Source organism: Fundulus heteroclitus, chromosome 20 (assembly GCF_011125445.2).
Source record: "Fundulus heteroclitus isolate FHET01 chromosome 20, MU-UCD_Fhet_4.1, whole genome shotgun sequence".
Taxonomy (NCBI): Eukaryota; Metazoa; Chordata; class Actinopteri; order Cyprinodontiformes; family Fundulidae; genus Fundulus; species Fundulus heteroclitus.
The window spans coordinates 36777518-36802672 of NC_046380.1; the positions used below are offsets into that span (position 1 = coordinate 36777518).

The 25155-nt window shown below is 41.3% G+C and overlaps 1 protein-coding gene across 1 annotated transcript in view; it reads left to right on the plus strand.

Annotated features, from left to right (window-relative positions):
* The window catches only part of cdh4 (cadherin 4, type 1, R-cadherin (retinal)), a 370809-nt gene that overhangs the window by 291937 nt on the left and 53717 nt on the right, over positions 1 to 25155 (plus strand). The window contains exons 8-9 of the mRNA XM_012862220.3: positions 6441 to 6613; positions 18080 to 18217. Coding sequence (XP_012717674.2) covers positions 6441 to 6613; positions 18080 to 18217 — 311 coding nt within the window. The remainder of the gene's footprint in view (positions 1 to 6440; positions 6614 to 18079; positions 18218 to 25155) is intronic.

Sequence of the window (25155 nt, forward strand, 5' to 3'; positions counted from 1 at the left end):
TGGTGATTTGAAAGGTTGTGAAGCGAAACTGGACTCGAGGGTTCCGATGTGATTTCTGCTGATTAATTTGGATTGCTTTTGATGTGAGACAACTGACTTAATAAACAACCTGCGACTAACGTCGGCCCAGATGATCTGAGTAGCCTTTTTATATTTTAGTTTCGGGGGATTTTATGAAAAACTCGAAATGACATTTAGGTATAACACGTGGCTTTAGCTAACAGATGCTGTACCGCTTCCTGCTTTCCTCACTTTTAAAGTACGCTGCACGAACAGTAATGGCCTTTCAACTTTTTTTACATCGTTCGCGTTGCAGCCACAAACTTTAATTCGCTTTGGGGCAACTTCCTGTGACAAGTGAGCACAGAAAGGTGCATAATCGCAAAGTGGATGGAAGGCTTGGCAAAAATATGCGTATGACACCGTAAGCAGTGCTTTACTGGAGAAAACAGGCACAGAGATGAAAACACAAAACACATTAGAAACACTGAGCATCACATAGGAGGATAAAACACACTGGGGGAGCTACAGAGATCCACGGCTCAGGTAGAGAATAATCTCTGTCTGAAGCACGGCTTTTGCGGCTAAACAAATCTAAAGAGGCAATAAGAAAGCCATTGTTGATTGTTGTTATAATCTAAACGAAACATAATTTGTAGTTTGCCACAAGCCATGTAAGGAACACGCATGGAAGCAGATGAGACCAGCCTTTTGGCCTATACATGCAAAGACAAAGCAACCTGAGCACACCATCTTCAGAGGCAGAAAAAAACCTGGTGGTGGCAGCATCATGCTATGGGGAAGTTTTTGTTTTTCTAGCAAAGACAGGGACGTGGGTCAAAGTTGACAAGAAGATGGACAGAGCTAAACTACATACTTTTAAATAATTGAACACTGACTCGGTTGGTTTGGAAACAAATTTACACAGCACTTATCATGCTTTTATTTTCAAAGTGTTTTCCAAATACTGTATTGGTGCACATTTCTGCACCATTTTGTTGGTCTGTAACATAAAATCCCAGTAAAAATCAGCTGAAGGTTTGTGGGTGTGAATATTTTTACAAGGCACTGCGAGCAGCTAAAAAAGGTTTTTATTTGCTTGTTTCATTTCATTTTCTCCCATTCTTTCCGTCGGCGCGTGTTTGATCTGTCTCTTCTCTTTCCTCTCCTCCTCCGGCGAACTGACACTCCTCTCCCTCTCAGCAGCGGCAGCCTGTAAATGGCCGCCTGATGGAAAGTGACATTTCCACAGAACCCTGTGAGAGAGGCGAGGTGATCTCTCCTCTTTCCAGCACAAAGTGCTCCTAATTGCCTGGTCGCATTTGCGAGCCCAGCGGACAAACTCGTGCAAATCAATAATTCTGCTCCGGGACGCGGTCCTCCTCCCCCACAGCCCCCACTTCACCCTCTACATGCTGAGATGACACAAACAAGCGCATGCATACAAATGCGTAAATGTGCCTGGAAATAATTGTAGACGTACAGAGATTCTGTCGCCAAGCGCGCGCGCACACACACACACACACACACACACGGACACGGTGGCAAACATTTCCTCCGTCTCGCTGCCTCTGTGCTGTCTGCCTTAAATGGCAGTGTTTATCTGTGATTCCAAGACAAATGGGGAGACAATATCAAAGCATTAAGAGCAGCCACAGTGCTGCTGAAGACCGAAATAATGGATGGCAGAAATGCTGGAAGAGCCTGTGCTGCTCATTTCTAAATGGCCTTTGCAGAGGTGGAAACTTCACCCTGCTAGCTTGAAATATACAGAGGACAAATAAGCACAACTTAAAATAGGAGCTTATTTACTAGGCTTTGCGTTTGTGTTGTGCTCTGTTCTGTAATAGCTCTGTCTCTAAAAAAAAGTTGTTTTCCAGAACAGAAAATGTCACGGCAATTTGGAAAGTCTGATGGACTTGTTTCAAGTTTACAAATGAGTCAGCCCACAGTCGCCTTTGATATTTCCCACAAATTCATTAACAATAATTAGTTACGAAGCCATCGCTGTGTTTTGTTTCAAATGCAAGTGTGCTAAGAGGGAGCATTTTGGTTTTGTTAAATACGACTTTTTTCCCCCAGCCTAACCCCCTGTAATGCAACATATAGTGGCTCGCAAAAGGATTCATATTCTTTGAACCGCTCCACGTTTTGTCATGTCACACCCACAGACTTCGGTGTATTTTATTGGGATTTTATGTATTCTGTGTGAGCAAGACAAGTGGAACATGATTTTCAAAAGGAAGAAAAATCATACACCCAAAATTTAACATTCGTTTTCCTGGCGTTGTTCAGGAGTCTGGTAACAGCAGTTTGGAGGAGCTGCAGCTGACAGATTTTTTTTTTTTTTTTTTTTACAGAGACCAGTAAAGACACTGTTGCAGTAATCTAATCTGCTAAAAATAAAGGCATGAAACTTTTCATTGTGCAATGTTGTTTTTTTTTCATAATTGTAGCAAGCTGATTTATTAATAAATTTTATCTGGTTGTCAAAATTTACATATGAGTCCAAATCTAAATCCAGGTTCCCGGTATGCTCTGTGGTCTTTAGCATCATTGAGTCTAGCTCAATACTAATCTCAATTCTTGCATTTTTGAGAATAAATCAATGATTTCTGTTTTATTTGCATTAAGCTGGAGACGTTTCTGACCCATGCACTTATAGATATTATGGATACTGACTCAGTGAGTGTAACGCTAGGAGATGCTGTAAGGCAAGGCAAATTTATTTGTATAGCACATTTCAGTACAAAGACAATGCAAAGTGCTTTACATGATTAAGCACTGTAGTACTCTGCAGTAATGTTATATAACAAATGGCCCAAGAATGACTTATGAGGAACCCGACCATTAATTTTTGTGTGTCAGTAGTTAAAATGACAAAAATGACACAATGTAATCGGGTACCAATCCCACCCCTTCTTCAGGCCTATCCGCAAGTGCAGTGCCTCACAAAAGTATTTACCCCCCCTTTGGGGTGTTTTCTTGTGTTTTGTTACCTCACAATTGAGAATTAAAATGGATTGTTTAAGGGTTTTCCCCCATTTCATCAACAGAATAGGGCTTCAACTTTGAATATGTATAGTTTTGTTGTGAAGCAAACAACAAATAGGACATATGGACATTTTTCCACAGAAAGCGATCACACTCAATAATAAAGTTCTTTTGAAGGAACAACTTTCAAAACAGAACCTATACTTTAACATTTTTGATCTAAACAAATGGTTTACAGATCAGCGCTGAGGCTCTTGGCAGGTATCGACACGGGAAAAAAGGAATGAGGAAGAGCCTCAAATGATGGTTACGTTTTTATCGATTACGAGGTACACGCCCCTGTAAGAACATGTTGTCAGTATTTAGTTAGAGTGCTATCTGATAGATTGTGTAATAGCATGGTGTCCAAGACTGTCTAAGTATGCATGCTCCCCCCGAGATAATGGACCATTCCCTTTATCAATCCCTTTGTGCAGATCTACGCATGTCACATCTGTGCTGTACATAGTGCCAGTAACTGCTTTCATTAGCTTTGACAACCTGTAGCTTATTGTAATATCTAACACTAATACCTATTTAAATAAATATGTAATGTTTAGAAAGTCCAATTGCAAATGATTGAGGAACAGATTCATTCTGAGGGTCTGTGAACCCCCCTGAGATAGTCTAGGCTATCATTGAAAGTCTAGCTCTGCCACTGGTTGTTATGTGCTTTTCATTTGAAGATGATGGCTGTGATTTTGATATCTTTTAATAACCCCACTGTTGTGCCAGTTCAGACGTGACAGAAAGCGGTAACGGACTACGTTACCCATGATGCAATGTGGTCAAAATGGCCACCAACTCATGTGGTCAAAATGGCCACCAACTCCCATCACGCAACACGGCAAAATGGCCGCCGATCAAGGAAACAGCATCAATTCGGGACGTAACGGACTGCGTTACCCATGATGCAATGTGGTCAAAATGGCCACCAACTCCCATCACGCAACACGGCAAAATGGCCGCCGATCAAGATAAGGTTGCTATGGTGATGGCTATAAAAGCCGATCACACACGATGAGCTTCCTTCTTCCCTGGCTGTTAGCCAACCCGAGAAGACACGCACAGCTGATTCCGTTGGGGTGATTCCCACGCCACGTGTTCGATTGCTCGCTGGACCGAGATTTTTCGACGCAACGGTTATTCCCTGCTTTATAACAGGAGGTCGACTTAAATAAGTACTTTTAAATTCCCTCTGATCAAAAGACTGAGAGACGCCGCATCTCCCAGTGATCGAAGAGGACCCCGCTTTTGTCTGGCCAACAAAGCGACTGTTGAACCCGGAGGAAGAAACGAAGCAGCTTCTTCCCCGTCCCGCTGCAGCCTGTGGACAACTGTGCTCGTCGAAGCGCGTCCAGAAAGCCACACTCGGAGCGTTCCGGACCAGCCCCGAGGCAACTCAAAGTAACGGGGTTTTTCCCCTTTCATTTCTGTCTCACCAACAGGGTGTTTAGAAGTGCCTGGGCAGGCGGTAGAACTTTGTAGGTGTTGGTTAATGCTTTTATTCCACGACGAAGTTGGAATTATTTTGCTGAACATTTTCTTTGTATGTGCATGCATTGTACAATTGATTTGCTGTGTTGATTTGTGATCCATCAAGAACCCCGCCGTGGGTTACCGATTTATTTCTTTTCACCTTCTTCCCTGCTTCCCCCCTCTCTCTCTTTTCGCTTCTTATCAGTTTAATTTCTTTGTCCGAGCTCAAGTCGCGGGCTTTGCTTTAAACTCCCAGTTAGCTGCCCCCCCCCCTCTCGAAGCGAGGCATTATCCTATCAGCGTAAGCGTGGTTACGTCATTAGGACCTCCCCTCATACGTCATCGTAGCAGCCATCTTGGGAGGGTCACGTGTATCTGAACTGTAGGTAGCTTAGCTGAACTAGCTTTGTGTAAGACATCAAAGCGTCCAGTGAGATTCCCGAAGCTGTTCTGTCTATCAAGGCTGATACGTGAAATGCCGGTGTTTCGAGGGCGGTGTTAAACAACTTTGAGTTAAGTTAAGATCTGCTAACCGCTCATTTTAATCCATTGTTTATTCTTGTTTTGTTCTTTATTTCCACATATATATTTTGCATGTTTTAGTTTAGTAATGAGTAAGAATTCCAAAGTTGTTTGAATCAGAGAATTACTGTAACAGGGAATTGCTTTTGGTTCAATAAAACCAACCACTGCGGAATAGACATTGTTTTGTGTTCAGTCCAATTCACAGTTACATGGTTATTCAGAAATCAGAGCTAACCTCCTTTGGAGTTAACATCTGACATTAATACAGAGACAATATCATTGGATGGTGATAAGGAATAAGGATTTAAACTCTAATTGCAGTTACATTGGGGTTCTCACAGCCTGCTGGATAAACCTGGTCGGTTAACAGTCCGACCTGATCATTTATTCCAGCATAAATGAGTTCATAACAGCAAGTTAACTAATGCATTAGTGGTATAAATACTTATAAGCTTATAGCTAACATCACCACCATTTGAACTATATTTGTTATAGCGAAATTTTGAGTTGAATGATTTATTATTTAAATTATAATACCAAATTATAATTAATAATAATAATAATAAGCATATTCAACCAGCTTATGGCATAGCACCACCTTGACTTGTACTCTTCAACAACTTTGTCCCTGACTTGTTTGGAGAGCTCCTTGGTCTTCATGCTGTGATGGCTCTTGTTTAGTGGTGCTGCAGCCTCTGGGGCCTTTCAGCAAAGGTGTGTTTATACTAAGAATAATGGGAACAGAATAGCACTTAGAGTGCACACAAGTGGGCTTATTTTCACTAAAGAAAAAGAAAACATGTTTGATACTGCAAAAGACTTCAGACTTAGGCAGAGGGTCACCATTTAGCTTGACAACCATTCTTATTTATTTGTCGCTTTATTTAACCTGGAAGTCCCCCTGAGATCAGAAATCTCTGCAACAAGGGTAGTATAGCCAAGTTACCAGAAACTCAAATAAAGTCTAAATAATGCATGTATATTACACACAGACAATAAATCCAGACCCAATAACACATCTATTCATTCAAAGTGACTTCTAAACTCTTTTGCATAGAAGAATGGGCAAAAAAAATCTATTTATACATGTGCAAAGCTGGTAGAGGCACATCCCAAAAGGTTATTCTACAAAGTATTGATTCAGCTGTTTGAACACAGATGCTCACCACAGTTTTAGAATTTTAAACTGTTGTAAAACCATGTATGAGTTGAATTGTATTCAGAAATCATGTGGTACTTTATGTTGGTCTATGACAAAAAAAAAGGTCCACTGAAATATTGAAGATGGTGTTTTTGTTTTGACAAAGTGTGAAACGCTCAAGTGGTAGAAATAGTTTTGCAAATACGTTTGTAGACTGCCATGCAATGCCTGAATCTAACTCTGGCCTTCTTACTTTCCTTAGGCTCGTCTGTGATGCAAGTGACGGCCACAGACTCGGACGACTCCACCACGGCGAACGGCATGGTGCGCTACCGGATACTCTCTCAGACCCCCCATAGTCCCATCCCCAACATGTTCACCATCAACAGCGAGACGGGAGACATTGTTACCGTGGCCGCCGGCCTGGACAGAGAGGTCAGTGTTCGCCATGCGGTTTTTTTTTTTCTGCTCTTCTATCAAGTTTGTTGCTCCACCGGTCAAAACATCAAACTTTTCTAAAAGTTCACTGATATCAGAAAACAATTAATGCACATAGTTCATACTGGTAAATTATGACAATATGATTATTTCATCAATTTTTGCAACTTGCTTCTGCCTCTAAACAAAATGAGATGACACTTCTTTTTTAGGATGTTTATTTGTTTCCTATATTTAAGTCTAACTGAAAATATAGACAAAGAAAAACAAAGCCATTAACAGCATTCCTTCCATTAATAGCGGATATTTTATCGAGTTCTTATCTCTGAGCAAAAATGAGCTGAGGAATATTTAATGTTGGTCTCAGTGTGGAGCGAGGAGCCGAGATAATGGCCGCGTAAATCCAGCACCTCTCTGCTTGTGGGGTCGCGAGAGGGTTCGTTTTATCCTTCTCTTTTGTCTCATCCGCGACTCCTGCGCTGCTTTCTGTAGTCGCTCACCAACCCACACACCGCCAACACCACGGCACACGTCGTCCCTGCTCCATCTTCCACCATGGGCCGCTAATGAGGGAGGTCACAGAGGTCAACTTTTGTTTATCCCAAAGCTGGGTCCGGTTGCTGTTCATCTTCACCGCCTCTCTCTCTCTTCCTCACACACGTATCCACAGGACTATGTGTCTTTTCTGTGCTATAAGGTCCTGGGAATCAAAAATGACTAAATCAGGAGGTGTTTAAATCCATGCGCTGTCCATTATTAGGATTCTCCCGTCCCCGTAACGTAGTTGGCTGATTTTACTCCACACATGAATGCAGCGCTGAGAGCGTCTCATATTGTTTTTTATTCTAACAAGTCCCACGGGTCCATCTTTACATTAAACCTGGCCAGGCAATCTTTGCTTTGGGAATAATTACTGTTAATATCTGAAGAGAAAAAGCTGGTTTTAGAACAGGATAAACAATACATCAATCCCTCTTCCTTATCCAAATTTTACATGGGGCTGGCATGGCTTAACAGCGTGGCACATTTGTGCGACAATATAAATGAATCTAGGGAGCGCATGCCAGGGCTTTGTCCCTGTTTCCAGCCTGGCGCGGGTGGCAGCCCCAGCAGCTGATGTGAGCAAGGAAAAAGCTCATTAATCTGGGCACATCAAGCCCAGTCCCGGTCCCACCTGCCTGTGATCCTCTCTCTAAAACTGGGACACACCTGGGAGTTCATCCACCTGCTGTCAAGGTCGTCGACATGAACGAACACAGCATGCGCACGCGCTTATGTGCTCTTTAAACGCACCCAAGCTGGGAGAGAGGGAGCTGGGAGGAAGAGCTCTCTGAGCAGCTAAAGTAGTGTGTGTCATGCAAAGACATGAACATTTCCACTCGCTGTGCTGACAGCGAACACATGGTTAAAGCCTGTGTAGTACATATATTTAGATTCTGTATTCTGTCACACTTCAGTTAATCCTGCAGCACCATGCTGGTGTCTAATTGGAATATTCATGGGATAACTAAAAGGAGAAGCAGGTTCTCTTGTGTTGAGAAGATCAGGGGTACATGAAGGTTGGTGTCATTTACCTCTGACTTTAAAACACACCAATTATTCTTCTATCGCTCTACACATCACATTCAATAAGCATACAGGGGACCAAGCTAACATCCCACGCATGTCCATTACTTCCTGAATTATAAAATGTCCAAAAGAAATCTATGTAGGTTATGTTTTTGTTTTGTCTTTCCCGTTTCATTGCAGCAACAGCTTTGACATGGTTTACAGCACCTTGCAAAAGTATGTATATACCAATGGATTTTTCACATTTCGTTATCTTACAACCACAAACCTTCATGTATTTTGGTGAGATTTTTTGGTGAAGGATCCACACAAAGTAGAACATGATTGGAAAGTGGTGGGGAATTATGCAAGACTTTGTTTTCATTTGATACCTCTAAATACAATTGTTAAGATGTCCCCTAATTACTAAACAGAGTCTACCTGTGTGTGATTTTTTTTTTCTCAGAATGAATCCAGCAGTTCTGAGAAGACCTCTGAGGTTTTTTGGAAAACATTAGCCATAAAAACAGTGTTTCAGAAAAGTTTAAAGCAGGATTAGGTTTCTACAAACCTACAAAAACATGGCTAAAATGTCTGCCCAGACATAGAGACCATTAATGAGAGAAGCAGCCAAGAGGCTGAATTTAACTCTAGAGGAGATGTAGAGATCCACAGCTCGGGGTGGAGGTTATGTTAACAGGACAGCTATGAAATTGATGAACCATTTGAAAACTAAAACAATTCCTGTTTGCCCGAAGTTGTTGAGGGTACACGGAAAACATGGAATGGGGTGCTATGGTTATATGAAGCTAATATTAGATTTATTTGTTGAAACAAAAATTGGTATGACAGTAAAAATTTTAAAGCATGGTTAAGTTATACAATTTCTTAAGTTTTCTTAATCCCTAATATGAACATAGAAAGAGTTTATCAGGGTTACCAGCATAATCTTCCATTTAATGTGTTCCTCCCAGCTTCTTTCTCCATGTTGCTCTTAATGTATTATTTTGGATTCCAACTGGACCGTAGTTTTTGCAAGTTTTTTTTTAATTAAATTTCTCTTAAAGCAGGACCATGTAACGTTTGGCCACTAGGAGCGCTATACTTGCAACTTTCAGGTTTAGTGCCCCTGAAGGCCACTGGCAACACTGCACTGTTGCAAAATTAAACAGTCTACCTCCGTGTTTTGGAATCTGATAGCAGACCAGTTTGGACCAACAGATTGCGAAATCATGGATTTACTTGTAAAAAGCAGGCCACAGTCACCCCTCTAGATTAATTCCTACATCAGAAAACCAATAATGTGTCTGATCAGGTAAATCTGGTCACATCTGTTTTGTTTTGTTTTGTTTTGTTGTTGGGTCATGTGACCTAGAGTGGCGCTCCAAGGTTACATGACCCATTCAGCAACTGATCCGATCCTCTCAAGTTACATTGGTGAGTTTTTGAAAAGGGCGGCCCACACGGAGCATCCATAGTGCTGTATATTGACCTGAAAGATTATTTAGTATATCTAAAATTAAACTAATACTTGGGTCAAAACTTACACGGTACTGCTTTAGGTAAAACTGTTTATTTTTCATCTGCCTACCTCCTGCGTCCTTCTGCAAAATATCATTGTGAGGAGGAAAACTAACACACCTGAACACATCACAATGCATTCTGCACAGCATTCTGAACACACCATGGGATGCTATGGGAATGCTTTTCTTTATCAGAATTTATGGGAAAATAGATTAAGCTAAATAAATTTGTTGCAGTGGGCCAGTCAATGTCCAGACCTATATTCAATTGTGAACCTGTGGCAACATTTGTAAGTTATAGGAGTGGACAAAAAAGTTTTGAGTCTTGCGCTTATGTTAGACATGTGCCCAAAAAGGAGATTCTTATAAGCATTGACGGAGGTGGACAAATGCAAACGCACCCTGCCCAGATTTTCATTTGTAAAACCATTTGAAATCAATTAATAGATTTCCTTCTATTTTATATCAGTGCACTCCTTTGTGTCTATCACATACAGTATAATCACCCCCAAAGAAAGACTAAATGTTGTGGTTATACTTGAATAAAATGTAAGAGATTCAAGCAAGTGAATAATTTTACAAGGCACTGTATGTGATGTTTGACAAGGAGCAGGGACAAAAAAACAAAACAATCAAATCATCTTTTCAGATTCAGCTTTGTTTGTGCTTGTTCTTACCACCACTGTACTAAAAGCAAATTTGCTTGTTAGTCTGGAACAGAAATGACAGTCGTCAAATGAAGTACAACTCTGATGCAGCAGGTAACAGAGTGCAACATGTCATGAAGCCACAGCTGGCATGGACACTCTCCCATTGCGGCCCTTTTCCATGCCAGCAGTTCGTCTGGCAGACAGAGCTGTTGTCTTTCATTACCCCAGGCTGTCTCAATCTCTCATGAGCCCTGGCTTGGAACTGTCTGGTGGGAGGAGGGTGGTTGTAGGGGAGGGTGGGGGGGATCATGGTGTGGTGTTGCTCGGCATCAAGCCGTCCCCCCAGGGCTGATGCCAGCTCCGCATTGGACCGCCTCACCGACGATTAGGACATCTTCTGAGCAGCCTCAAGGACACGAGCGCCCACAGCCTGGCTCTATTAGGATGTACAGAGCCTAACCAGAGGATACAGGCAGAGAACCTGCATCCTAAATGGGCCTGGGACTTTATTGTCTCTGAGATGCTGAGTTATGTTTATTCGCCTTGTTTTACTGGAGCTCCGAGGCCAGACGGCAAAAACCATCTGAGGATTACAAGCTGGTTGCTGAATGAAAAGTATTGATGCATGTAGGTGGATGTTGACTGCTTGTAGCGAGCATTTAATCAAGAAAATATCCCTTAAATATCTACTTTATTATGCGTGCTGTGTGCACCAAATTAGCATAGAGCTGTGCCATGTATTGCCTTCAGAAGAAACTAAACTGTTTAATTTATGCTTCTCTGCTTAATACCAAGGCTATCTAAAACATTTTGCTTTTTGAGTAGCTTTTTACTACTCATGAATTTATTGCTTTTAAAATTGAACTTTTGAAATGACATGTAACACAGATGCTGTCAAATGTGTTGCCACTGCTGGGAATGACGTTTAAAGAGACGTAAAATAAATTAATCCTTTATTACAGAAGAACAATCTGGTGCTGAGCACTTTTGAAAAATCCAGCCTACAATCAGAAACAAAAAGCGACACCTTGACGGGACCAATTCTCCATAACAACCATTATTTTTATTTTACATGCCAACCAGTTATTTGTGAACTATATTAGAAATAAAAACTTTTCTGTCCTACCGGCACAAAAATAAACATGTGGAGTTTGCTCAGTTCTGCTGGGACTTAAACGAGTGCAATGCACTTTGGTCTGATTGGACCCAGGTTGAGCTTTTTGGCAACAAACACTCTAAGTTTGTTTGATGTGAAACAAAGGATGATGAAGTGAGAAAAAAAAACACCTGATTTTCACGGTTAAGCGTAGTGGAGGATTTGAATTACTGGAACTACTGAAAACATTAAGGTGTTTTAAATTAAACATTATGGAATCTACCTGTAAAATAGATCTTCATTCTGTGTTTTAAGAGGATAAGGACCCAAATCATCTCGGTCCCCAGATCCAAATCTAATTGGAAGCGTGACGGGTAAAGAAAGAAACTATCCAGATAAATACAAAAAAGATAAATTGTATAGGTTCTCTGGATGGGTCCCTCTTTGTTTAAATGTTTCATCTCATGCTATGTTAGCAGCCACAGCTGTCCTGGGGCAGACAGACAGAAGTGAAGCTGCCATACATCGGCAAGTGTCTTGCCCAAGGACACAACGATGGGGCGGTCGGAGCGGGAGATCGAACCGGCAACCCACCAATTGCAGGATGAACTCCCTAACTCCGGCACCACTGTCGCCCCAAAAGCAGAATCTTTGCATAGTGGATCAACAAGTTTAATGTAACAATCAAAACTGGTTGCTCACATTCAAAAAAGGATCATAAGGCTACCAGCCGACCGTTAGTGCTCCAGTGGCGACTTATTGCTCCCAGGGGACAAAGTCATACTCACAATATCAGCATTCTAAGCGGTGGGCACTGAAGTTGTTCAGGATGTTTATTAGTTTAAAATGGTGGTCTGTGAAGAATGATGATGATCCTAAGGATCTTCAAACTGTGTCACAACTTTAGACCTAATTTTGGTCAACCTGCCAAGCTCCCAACAGGATAATCTCAGTATTTATATTAAAGGCATAATAATTCAGTAGCTTTTTTGAATCTGCATTTTAGAAATCTTTTATTTTAATAACAACTAGATTTTATTTACTGTTTTTTATGGCTTTAGCAAATAATTATTTAAGAACTATTTGCCTTTATGTGTAGTTTTTGTAAGGAGGCATAACCTGCTGCAGTCCAAGTGTTTATTTGCACACTAGCTTTGCCTGTTTTCATCTGTTGATGTCAGCAGTCGCCTGTTTGGAGTTAAAGCTTCATCCTGTCCTGTGTATTGTGTTGTAATGCACAGGTGAAAAGTCAATCAAACCTCCTCACTCAGTATTCTTGTTTTTTTTTTATTCAATGGTGAATCACAGCTTCTTTTATCCACTATGAGAGCTGTTTGCGCTAATGTGGAGGCGTATCTAATAAAGTGGACTCAGGTTTACCTCCCTATCTGAGTCAGTGTCTCTACAAAGGGACTGAGAGAGCCTTCGGAGAACAGTGTGCTGCCCACAGCCAGTCTCCACTGCTGTGAGTTTTATTCAAGCCGTCATTGCTTTTGTACTTAACCCTGTCTGACAGAAATCTGAATGCATGGATGAAGACAGAAGACCAGACACACTTCTCAGGATATACAGGGCATTTTTCTACATTATGGACAGAAAGGGATACATTGTCTTTAATATAAACTTTGTAAATAAAACTCTTGCTGTTATGTGGGCATATTGTTTCAAACCCAAGGTACCGACAGGTTAAGTTGTCCTTAGACTGATTTTGTGTGGTCCCAGGGCCACACTTTGGACACACATGCCCTAAACATATAGACAGAGTTACAAAGGGATGGTTTAGATCAAAGCATATTCATGTTGCCCAGTCAAAGTCCAGAACAAAATCCTTTTGAAAATCTGGGGCCAGACATTAACTGCTGTTCACAGATCTGCTCCATCCAATCTCATTGAGATTGTGTTATTTTGTAAAGAGGAATCTAAAGTCTGATTAACATGATATGAGGTTTGTGGTCCTAACGTGTCAGAATGTATATATGTTGGCAAGGCACACTATTTTTGAGTTCTTAGTGTATGAAGTAAAACAAGAGCGAGAAAAAAACAAAACAAATGCACTTAAGTTTTTAGAAAAATATTTTTGTCTGCTACAACGAAAGTTTGTTTTAGGTAACTAAAATTAAATTGAATGGGACAAAATTGTCAGCATTATTTTAAGTGACTACAGTGAGGCTAGGGCGGTGGGGTCAGTGATCCATAAGGTCACTGAAGTGGACAGGGGGAAGGAAAGAAGGGAGCAGGGAGTGCTGGACCATTTGACGCAGATTACAAGTGACAAGCCAACGAGTGTGGTCAGTGGTTGCCCAGCAAGCCAGAACACAACTCACCCAAGCCGAGACAGCAGCAAGTCTCACTCATCTGGTCTCCAACTCTTTACCCTCCCTGAGTGGTGCTGTGCAGAAACACACTCAGTTGAAATCATTTATTCACATCTCAATGTCTTGCTGCCAGAAAGCCACTCCTCTCCATTTGGACTTAACCAGCTCACATTAACATTAAGTCCCTTTCTTTTTTTTTTCCTTTTTTTGCCAACGAAGTCCCACTGGAGCTCGTTCATTTGCGTATTAAAAGCAGCCAGCCATTTCTACCTGACCTGACAGCTGTTCTGCTGGGCAATTTGAGGAGCCAACACTGGTAACTTAATGGCATTTCCCACTATTTGTATTCAGTCTCCTGGATGGTATTTGGTCTGGGTGAAAAGGGATTTGGGTTTTATGGTCGGCAGAGCCCGGCGTACAGGTGTTTATTTGGTCTCTGATGGCTCTTTGCTTGTGCAGATTTAAGTTTGGTCCGGGATGTTGCTGTATAGTTGTGAGACGAGCAGCTGTATCTCTTGCCAGGGCTGGACTTTAATCTCACAGAGAGATTTTCTGTTCAGCACTTCTGTTGTACTCATTAGAGGGCCTGTTTGGACAGGGGCGAGTGTTTCTGTGTGTGCACGCTTGATGTGCATAAACACATGTACGCAGAGTGCTTTTACGTGTCTGAGTCCCACCTGTTCCCACTCACCGCAGGGTTAATGGATGCATATGTGTGCAATAGGAGTGCTGTAAACCTGTAACTACTCTCAGCTGGGTGATATAACCCTGCAGGACGGCACATGCTGGCCTCATCCACCCCCTCCCCCCACTAAACGAGAGCACCACCTACTGGCTCAGCTTCTCTTTACCTGACCTGAGGATGACGCATCCATCAAAGCTCCAGCCTGGTAGCTTCCCATAACCATCTGCTGCCATTTCAAGACTGATGCATGGGACTGGATCTCAATGGGTCTGCAGAGAAACACGTTTAGTGGGGGGTTCTGTTTACTGAGGCAGCAGATGAGGCGAGATGGTATTGATATTTCATTATGAATCTAATAAAGGGCAGCCTGTATTGAGTTTTCATTAATAGGGCTGGTTTGGTGCAGATTAACATGTCCGCACACTTCATAATGACTGAGAGAGATGCAGAACGGCTCCAGCTGGGGACTTTAACTGGCCTCGGAGCTCGGACTGCTCTCCCAATCAGCCGCATCCCTTTAGCACTAAAAAGAAAGGGAGCGAGGAAAAGAGATAAAGCCAAAGAGACAGGCTGAGAAACGACATGCAGAGAAACACTGAACAGCCTAGATGTGATTTAAAAAAATAGCATGAGATCAAAAGAAGCTAACAATGCGCATTCACAAAGAAAACAATAAACTATAGGGAGAGAAAAAAGACAGGACCTAATAAACTAAAACAGCCTACTATGCAGGAAGCATTTACTCCCGGATCTGTAACTGCTAGACTCCAGTTTGGATTTGTTCTTGTTTCTTCAAGAAATCATAAGTGCCACCAGACTTAGAGTCATTAGAGAGTGTGGTCCCAGATGAATGTGGTAAAGCTTGCACAGCAACAAACAGACATTAGACCATCGCTAAGATTCATTGTGGATTTTAAACAAAGGAGCAGGTCCCATGGAGTGAATGGTGGCCTGTCCTTGATTTTCATTCTCTCTCTCACTCCCTTTCTTTTCTGTGGCAGAATGAAGCCAAATGGATTTATAGGAATAAAACCAACCCACAAAGCAGAGAGGCTTATACATGGCCCACGTGGAAACACACACACACACACACACACACACACACACACACACACACACACACACACACACACACACACACACACACACACAGGGACTGAGAGGGTGGCGAATCTAAGGACAGCCTGAACTTTCAGCACCACGGACAGAGTCAGTCAGCAGGGACGCTAATGCACTGCCTTTTGTTATAGCTTTCCTTTTATTCAGCTGCATTTAAACAGAGTTTAACATTTCATGTTTCTTCTGCCTGTGGCCCTGTTATGCTGCCGCTTTGCTCGAACATAAGTTATTTCCTGTGTCAATTCTGGCATCAAAACAAATTATGCATAATGTTGCATATCATATTCCAGCTTCAGGCACACTGCGCTTACTGCAGTCCTCATTTCAAACAGTAGACGTCACTACAGAGAAAATAAATTTGTACTGTAAGAACTACAGCAGAAGAAGAATGTAGAGAAATTACTTATGTCATTAATAAGCCTTTACTTATCAATTTCAACTTAGTTTTATGACTTTTTTGGGGGGACTTTTTTCATGAATTACATTCATGTATATCAAGAGAGAAAGGAAGGGTGTACAAGATGGTGGCGAGACCAGCGATATACGGTTTAGAGACAGTGGCACTGAGGAAGAGACAGGAGGCATAGCTGAAGGTAGCAGAGATGAAGACAGAGTAGATGTCTCTACTTATCTTTTTGCTACAATTTATTTGACAACATTGTAAGAACTTAATTTTTGTCAGTTTACTTTGTTAAAACTTGTTATTAATGAGCCATATATAGATTTAGTTGCATGTCTAGATTATAAATAGAAGGAAAAAACACACAACAAAATATTTTACTTCTATTACAAATTAAATGGGGAACCTCTGAAATAATAAATTAACTTTTAGAGTGTTACCATTTGACTGATTAAATTCTAATGGTCGTTTTGAGCTCATTGGACTCCAGGAAGCCCCAGGGGAAAGGCTTCAGTAATGGTCTCATGTTAATTTAGCTTTATGAGTAAGGAGGTAGATTGGAAAAGTGGTTCAATTCAGTCTTCAGACCACCAAAACAGTCAGGAACCACCTTAAGTCAGGTTGAAACCATGTCATCACTCACTAAGACGTAAGATCTCCAGCGGACAGCGGAGCCAGCGAATCCACTCCGCCTTTATGTCGGATGGACAGGGAACCTCGACACAGGTCCTTAAGTCATGGGGTCGCCTCACAGATAGCAAGATGCCGTCACTCTCGGCACAAGCGTCAGGCAGCTCAGGTCATCTAAGTTACACTGTTACTGTGACCAACCAAAATAGGTAACCTTGCTGCTGAGTGGACGTGATCAGTCTTTTCAGGACTTACTGAAACAAAATATTTTAGTAAGATGACTCATCAGCAGTCTTCTGACACAGGGACAGAGGACGCATCCTCCCTCTCAGGCTAACCTATCATAGACGGTGTCTTTCTCCTTCCTATTTCCAAATGAGAAAGACGGTATTTCTCCCAAGGTGTCAGAAAGTTTTCCAATTGAGGTATACATTTCACAACCACAGAATAAAACCAGTTGACTTCATTTATTATTTATTTTAGGTCAGTGCCTATTTCCAGCGGTCTTTGTGCAAGAAGGGGGTAGATATTGAACAGGTCACCAGTTTGTCACATAAGCCCATCATCCACATCTCCACATTTGTAACTTTTGTAACTAACACCTGGGGTACTCATCAAGCAGGAAGAATGGCATTCAAAAAGATGGTTACTAGATTCCTCTTCTGGTACCACTTGTTCAATAAAGACAGGTTTTCTTTGCAGTGGAATCTGTGTGGTGACATATGCTGCTTCAAATGAGAACTGGAGTGTGTTTTTTTGCAGATGTAACATCTGTGACATCTGCTGTGTAAAACGTCACAGCGTTCATGCTGATACCTGAACCAAAAGAACTATGCTCAAGCCTAACTGCAGCTTTGCTAAAAAGCAGAGATGCGCATGACTGGCTGATAAGACAGAACACTTCACCTCTCGACAGGGTCTGTGCTTTCATTTCTGTCGATAGATGCCATTTTTGAAGTCAGAAACAGGCATAAATTTGACATTACATTGCAGCCTGCGGTGTAGCACACTCCACAGCCACTGCCCTTCACAGTTGCTGGACTAAATAAAGCCCTTTCACCTCTTTCCATTATCCAAAGCTCTCCAGTGCATCTTAAAGTGGCAGCACCTTCATTAAAATGAGTGATCATCTGGGTCTGTTCCCACAGCAGAAAGCCAAGACTTGTAGACAGTAATGAATGGGCCTTTTACCTACTCTTTGTTTCCTCTCTTTAACTTTGTGTGTTTGTTTGTCTTTGTTTATTGTGCTGTTTGCTGTGGGATATTGAGCGATTGAGGGGCTCCATTTAGACGGTCTTCCCAGTGAACGGTTAGTTCATGATCAAAAGGATTTTCTGCTGGCAATGCTAGCCTGGGAGTTATGCAAAACTCACAGATTTACAGTTCATATGCATTTGGACATCAGTGTCTCATGGATAATATTTGCGTTCCTTTTTGACTCCAGTGTCTATTTGTTGCACCAATAACTGAGCACAATCTCTCTGTTTTTGTCCACAGAAAGTGTCACAGTACACCATTATTGTCCAAGCCACAGATATGGAGGGCAATCTGAACTTTGGGCTCTCAAACACGGCCACAGCTCTAATTTCTATCACCGACATCAACGACAACCCACCAGAACTGACAGTCCGAACGGTGAGTCCCATTAAAACCACTGATTGATGTTTTATACAACACTCTCTGCACATATTAGTACCCCTGGTAAGGATGTAAATAGCCATAAAATAAAGGAAGCTTTGATTGCAGCAGCAAATTGGTACGCTGTGAACGATTGTAGAAAAATACGCCCTTTGATTTCAGTGGGGAAAAAGATAAATAAACTGGTAGCAATTTCGATAAAACTAATGCAGCTGAAGCATTTTTGCAATTTGTACTTTTTAAATTGATCAGATTAAATAATGATACACAACCTTCTGCTTCACTGAATAAAAAATTGTTCCCCAATGTTCAAAATGGGGAAGACAAAAGAACCTGTCATTCAAATAAGGCACTTGTATGTTGGTCTTAATAAGTCAGGAAATGGCCGCACTTTGATGGAACAGAGACTGACACATATCTAAATTTGTCTTACCATCAGTATCACAAAGATTGGTGCCACCATAGCAACCATTTTGTTATAAGTGTCTTGTACACACCTTTACCAAAGGTGGAAACAATATTGGTGTGTGCAGTATCTATAGTTGATTACGTTTGATTTTACTCTTCTTACTAACTGTATTAAAGTAACAAGTGAAAATGTGTGCTTTTGTATTAATACATTATGCTCTGCTATTTTAATCACTAAGCCATATCACCTTTATGTATTGGGAATTGTTTTAATAATGCAGAATATTTTCTGTGTTTTATATTTCTGGGCACATTAGCATACACTAGCCACTGAACTACCACTTTTCTTTAATGATATATCATGGTGTAAAAAGTGATACAGTCTAATAATTTCAGCCTAATATAAAAGTATAAATAAAAATGTTACTTTTGTTTTAAGTGACATGTCTTAACCATAGCACCACCTGTAATTTAAAAAAAAATCCTTAAAATGAGACTACAAAATGTCAGTGTGAGATCACTCTACTGCAATAAAACATTAATTTACTTTACAGTGTTTTTACACATTCTTTCCAGGAGTGCTATAAGTCTCTAAATTCTTAAACTCTGTAACCAAATACAGTCTATTAAAAAGGATAAGTTGGCTTTATCTAAGGCAAACAAACGAGGGAATGCACTGAGAAATCTGGATGGACATATGTGGAAAACTAGGCTGAGAATATTCTTTGCAACTCAGGAGCGCTGTACAAAACATAACATATGGAGGAAAAGGAAAGGTGCTGACGAAGATGGGCTTTTTTCTCCAGCTCTGTGTTCTGACTGCTTGGTCAGCCCCTGCCTGGTGTGTCTGCAGGCGTCTGGCCTCTGTCCCTGACACGCTTACTTTGCTCTGACAGCACAACGCCTTACACCTGCTTTCTTTGCATTGAGAATTACTGGATGAGATAAGTTATGATGAAGAAGCAGCATTTGGAGGTCGTCCTTTTTAGCGTTTAAACATCTGCATGGAGGCTTTTGAGCATGCAGATCTGCACCCTGGATGTCAGAGAATTCAAAGTGCTGCAAAGTGAGCATGGACGCTGTGATCTCCATCTCCTTGGTGGGATCGTCACCGGAGTGCGTGCCAGTACACATCCAGCCGTGTGCTCTGATTAGAGCCTCACCCTTGCTGTGAGAGGGAAAGCTGAACCAACAGGCCCACTCGTCCACTCAGCACTGGACTTGGTGTGTGTCGGGGAGGTTGGGTCACTGCAACGAGAGACTGAGAAGTCTCATGCTGGGTCATCATAGTGTAAAACACAAAGGCTGCAAACATGGAGTAAGGTATGTATGATGTTTGCAATGGTATCCTCACCACTCCACCTTGCTGGGAATTTAGTAATAAAATCAACCCAAAGTAGTGCAGAAATCTGGAGTGGAAGAGAAAGGATACATGGCTTCCAGCATTTTTCCACCAACAACACCCCCTAAAAAATGCAGCATAATCAATGGCTTTATCTAATCTAATTTCCATGTAAATCCAGCTGTTCTCAGAAAGCCTCAAAGGTTTGTTAGGGAACATGACTGAACAGAAAGCAGGAAGACCAAGAAAACAAAGCAGGGTTACAATAAAGTTATTCTTTTGTCCCTCTATGTTTACATTTAATGAATCAGCAGCAAATGGAAAAGATAAAATAACAAGTTAGAAACGGGACATTAAAGTTAGCTTTACAAAAGAAGAAAAATATACAGTTCTGATTCGAATAAAGCACATATCTAATGGGATGATGTAAAAAAAAAATAAAAAATAACTTACACTTTTGTGGAAAAAAAAATGTATTTACAAGAATATATCCTGTGCAGAGACTAGGTGGAACAGCTTATTCTGTTTGTTGGGAGGCGTGACGCTTATACAGTTCAACAGCTGCTGGGAGGAAGCACCTATGATAACACTACTTTGTGCATGTAGGATGCAATGTAGATCTGTAGCGTCACAGCATCATGCATTTGCCGGAGCTTCCCTGTCTCCCATCACCTGCGCTGCTATTTTGTTATAAAACAACATCCAGCTTTGAACCTCTCACTGAGCACTGTTCAAGCAACAGAAGGGGCTGAGCACAACGGAAATTAGAAATGAATTATATATGATCACATGTAGTCTAGACAAATATACTCTAACCTTTTATTCTTAATATAAATTTGTTTAGAATTTAAAACCCAACAATTTGGACCAAAGCGATGCACAGCTAAGTAAAACAAACCAAATAGCATAGTATGTATTATGATGACCAATATATATATTCCTCAGTGCACTTGATTATATCTGTCTAATAGTACATCCATGTAAAGCCTCTGATATGACATCCACAGCCATAAGATTTGTTTTCTGTATTTTTAGAGTGACGTGATTCAAAAACAAGTTATTTGGATTCAGAAATAATTTGTAAAATATCAGCCAGTAGAGAAGATAAATTCTACCATCTGTGACCTCCCTCCGTCGTTTTTTTGTAAGGCCAGCGGCGCAGCATGTCGCTTTTTCTCTTTTTCAGTCCTGCGTCAAAATGACCAAAATGACCAAAAATAAGACATTTCAGAGGCTATAAAAGCCGCTCTCCAACTGGTCGGAATGAGCCTGAGCTATTCTGCAGATATCTGAACGTGAAAGGCTGTTGGAGACATAACTCCCAATACCTTACAGATGCAACTGCATTGAAAGGTGACTCTGCGTATAGACACTCCTGGCTGAATGCAAGCACAAAACGTAAAAAACTATATATAATTTTCTTCCCACTCCATAATTATGAGCTAACTTGCGTGGGTCTGACAGAAAATCCCAATAAAAAACATTGAAGTTTGTGGTTGTAAAGCGCAACAAAAATGTGAAAAACGTTCAACAAACAAATACCTCGGCCAGGCATTGTATACGCTCGCAGAAACTGTAACAAGGTTGTTATTAAAAGGCTGGTTCACTTTATCCTGGTATGTGACTCAGATATGGTAATGAGTAAAAATGAATAAAAGGCTGTTTTTGTTTGCTCTTTCCACTGCTTTGTCATTTTCTGTAACTTGTTTTTGCTTCCCACACAAACAGCGCGGCTCGGAACAGTTCAGTAATTATTTTTTGTGACAGACGCAGGAAGAGTTTATTGGTTTCTGGTGGACTGGGAGCAAAGGGAAAACATGCGCATGTTAATTAGCTGCAATTACTTGAACAAGGGGAAACCACGCTAATATGTTGCTTCTGATTCGATGAAAAGAAAAGGTAAACGTGTGCATTCAGCCCTGACCGCCGGTCTGAAAGTGCTGCACTCGCTACTTGTTTGTCATTGTATTAGAAATGGTGACAATCACAACGGTTTTAGCATCGACTCTAACCAAGCGCACAAAAACAAGAAGTGGGCGCGTTAAAAGTGTGCGATTGAAACAAAATACCTAAATCTAAACTGCTAGACAGATGCAGGTGCAGTTTGGTTTAAAAGCGGAGGAGACGCAGCTTCATCTTTCTGACATCTTTCTTCCTGCCAGAAAGGAACTTTAGAGCCGCGGAGCTTCAAACCTTTTCATTTACTCATTCGGTTTTGGTCTGAGCCAGTGGATTTCATCTGCTGTGCCCTGCACCCGTGCAACAGATTTTTGTGCGGCGCCGCAGCCTCACTTTCTCCTTTTGACTGAACTGAATTCAAACGCTAGTTCAAACCTGTGGGGCGAAATAAAACAAGACCGAATAAAAAGAACGACGGCGCTGCTCTCAGAGGTGACAGGGAGAGATTTTAGTCCCCAGGCACAGAAACCGGGAACATCAGATGGACTTTAACTATCTTGACTCAAGGTTGACTCGGATCCTTTTTACTCAGGTTTTAGATAATAAACTTAAGTAAAACTGACTGATGTATAACCACTTACATTTTTAAACTATCCATCTTTAATTACAGTTTTGGTATTTTTACTTCTACAAAAAGGCTTCTGTGAATCTTAGTCCTAAACTATCAGTTCTACAACACATACAGTGTTTAATTTGTCCCAAATGCTTGCTAATAAAATAAAGACATTTTTTTTTTTTTTAGAAAAGCTTGTGGTTGCCTGATTTTTAGCCACAAAAACACTGTAAAAAAAAAAGGGGGACTAAAAATAAGTAAAATCTTGTTGACATGAACGCGTTTGTCCTTGATTTGAGCTTGGGGAGTTGAAATGATCTGCCAGTGGAATAAGATTTTTGTTCTTAAAATATGAGCAACTCATCTCCATCATCTTATTTCCAGTGCAGTATATCTAATGATCTTATTTCAGGGGTCAAAATAGTCATTCCATTTGCAGATAATCTTTTTTTTCCTACGCAAATCAAGGACAAATACATTTATTTTAAGAAACTTTCACTTACCTTTAGTTCCCTTTTTGCTGTGCGCAGCAGATGTAGAAATGATTAAAGAAATCAGAGAACAACAGAGAGCTCCAGGCCCTGACTGAATGCGACACTTTCCTGAACTGTAGAAGCAACATCAGGGTCCATCAGGGAGGAATCCCAGTTGCAAGCTGCAAAGTCATGTGTACTACTATTGCAGATTGTGAAAGATAAATGGAAAGTTTCATCCCTGTAACTGATTCATTTGAAAATGTAAACCATCGACTAAGGTGAAAATGTTATACATTGCAAAATTATACATGCAGACTATTTATGAACTAATGTCAGACTAAAAAATAAAATGGCCCACAATGTGCTGATGGGCCCTTGCCCCCCTGAACCCACCCACTTTTCTATGACATCCCTTTCCAGTTTTGCAAAGCGAACCTTAGCGGGGTTTTTTTTCCTCTTTTCTTCTCCCCTAAATTCAAATTACCACCAGCCTTCAGCAGAGTTAAAAACAATTAAAGTGTTTGCATATGATGCAAACAACTCAGGTCTTTCAGAATACTGCTTGGAATTGCTCTGGCTGCAACTTAACTTGAAAAATCCATAAATATGGGTGCTCTGTCTCCTAAATGCAGGTATGTTTATCTTATTAAAATACGGGCAAAGTGTTTTCCCAAAGAGGTGATATTTGCTCAGTAGAGCTGTTTTTAAACAAACGGATTCCGTTTGTGTGACGTTTGGGAATTGAACGGCCGCGCAACATGTGATTTGCACGCATTTAACGGGTTTGTCCTCGGGTCTTTAATCCGACCCGGCAGTGTCCAGTGGCTGTTCTCAAGGGCCTGGTGCGCATGTTTTAGATGTTGTCCCTATTCAACTCCTTTGAATCAAATGAATGGTTCAATAGCGGCCTAAATAGCATGCTAATAATCAGCTGTATTGAAACAAGGACCATCTAAAACTGCGAAGCGCCGGTTCTTGAGGGCTTCAGCTGGACAGAACCTGATCCGAGTTGTTCTGCCACTGAAGGATTTAGGATATTTATGCACCTCTACATGTTTTAGCATTTCTCCTCAACCTCTGGCCACACCTCTCACTGTTTCACGTTCCCCCTCAGATAAGGTTAAATTGACAGGTCAAAGGATTTATTTACTGAGGTTGTCTTTCGATCCTTTTCACAATCTCTTTGCTCAGAGGCTGCTAACAATTTTCACTGTCAGGCGACCGACACGTGACAAATTTTTTGAAGGTTAAGCTGAAGGACCGAATCATTTGGCGGGGCGAGAAAGAAAGGAGGAAAATAAGCCACATTAAAACACCGTTTTAGTCACGCTGAAGGAAGTAAAATCTGGTGGGCAAAAACAGTTAAAATGTCTAGAGGGAAAATTGGATTATTGTGAAGCAGGGGGAGTCTGGACTTAGTGTGTTTACCTTTGAGCACCTGTCCCTCAACATATAGATAAATGCTTCCATCATGCTGTAAATCCTCTCCTGGCTCTCCAGCTGTCATGCAGCTTCCTCCGCAGCTAGTTTACAGGAGTGTTGTTCAGATTGCAATATAATGAAGATCATTAGCCAAAGATTATTCCTACTGCTGCCTTAATCACAGCACTTATCTAATTACTTATTAAGACCGGATTTGCTTAATGCACAAAATCCAAATTAACGGGTAAACTAATTGAAAAATCCATTGTTCAATTAAAGAGTTGCATCTGAGCAGATATGGTGGAATAAAACACTCCATTAAAGTGATGGAAGATATATTTCTATTCCACATTTGAACAATAAGCTTTTCCCTCTTTTCTGGTGTGTCTTAATTTCAGTTGGTGTTGCAGCCACTTGGGTTGTGCTTTGTCGCCTGACGAAGAGGGGTTTATGACAGAAAGTAAGCTAAATTCTGTAAAGTGGCTGACAGCGCGAGGCAAATGTGTCAAATAAGTCATCAACAAAAATCTAGGGTTTACAGCGACATCACCCTAATGCTCGGTCGCCTATGGAACCCTGTGTCGTCACTCCTCCGCTTCTCTTCTCCTGCGCAGTTCGCCGGGGAGGTGCGAAAACAAGGTGAACGTGGTGGTGACCAACTTGCGGTGGTGGACCGGGATCAGCCCCAGCCCCAACTGAACAGCGGTATATCGCATCTCGCGGCGACCTGGGACAACTTCACATCCGCACCAATCCCATCACCAATGAGGGAATG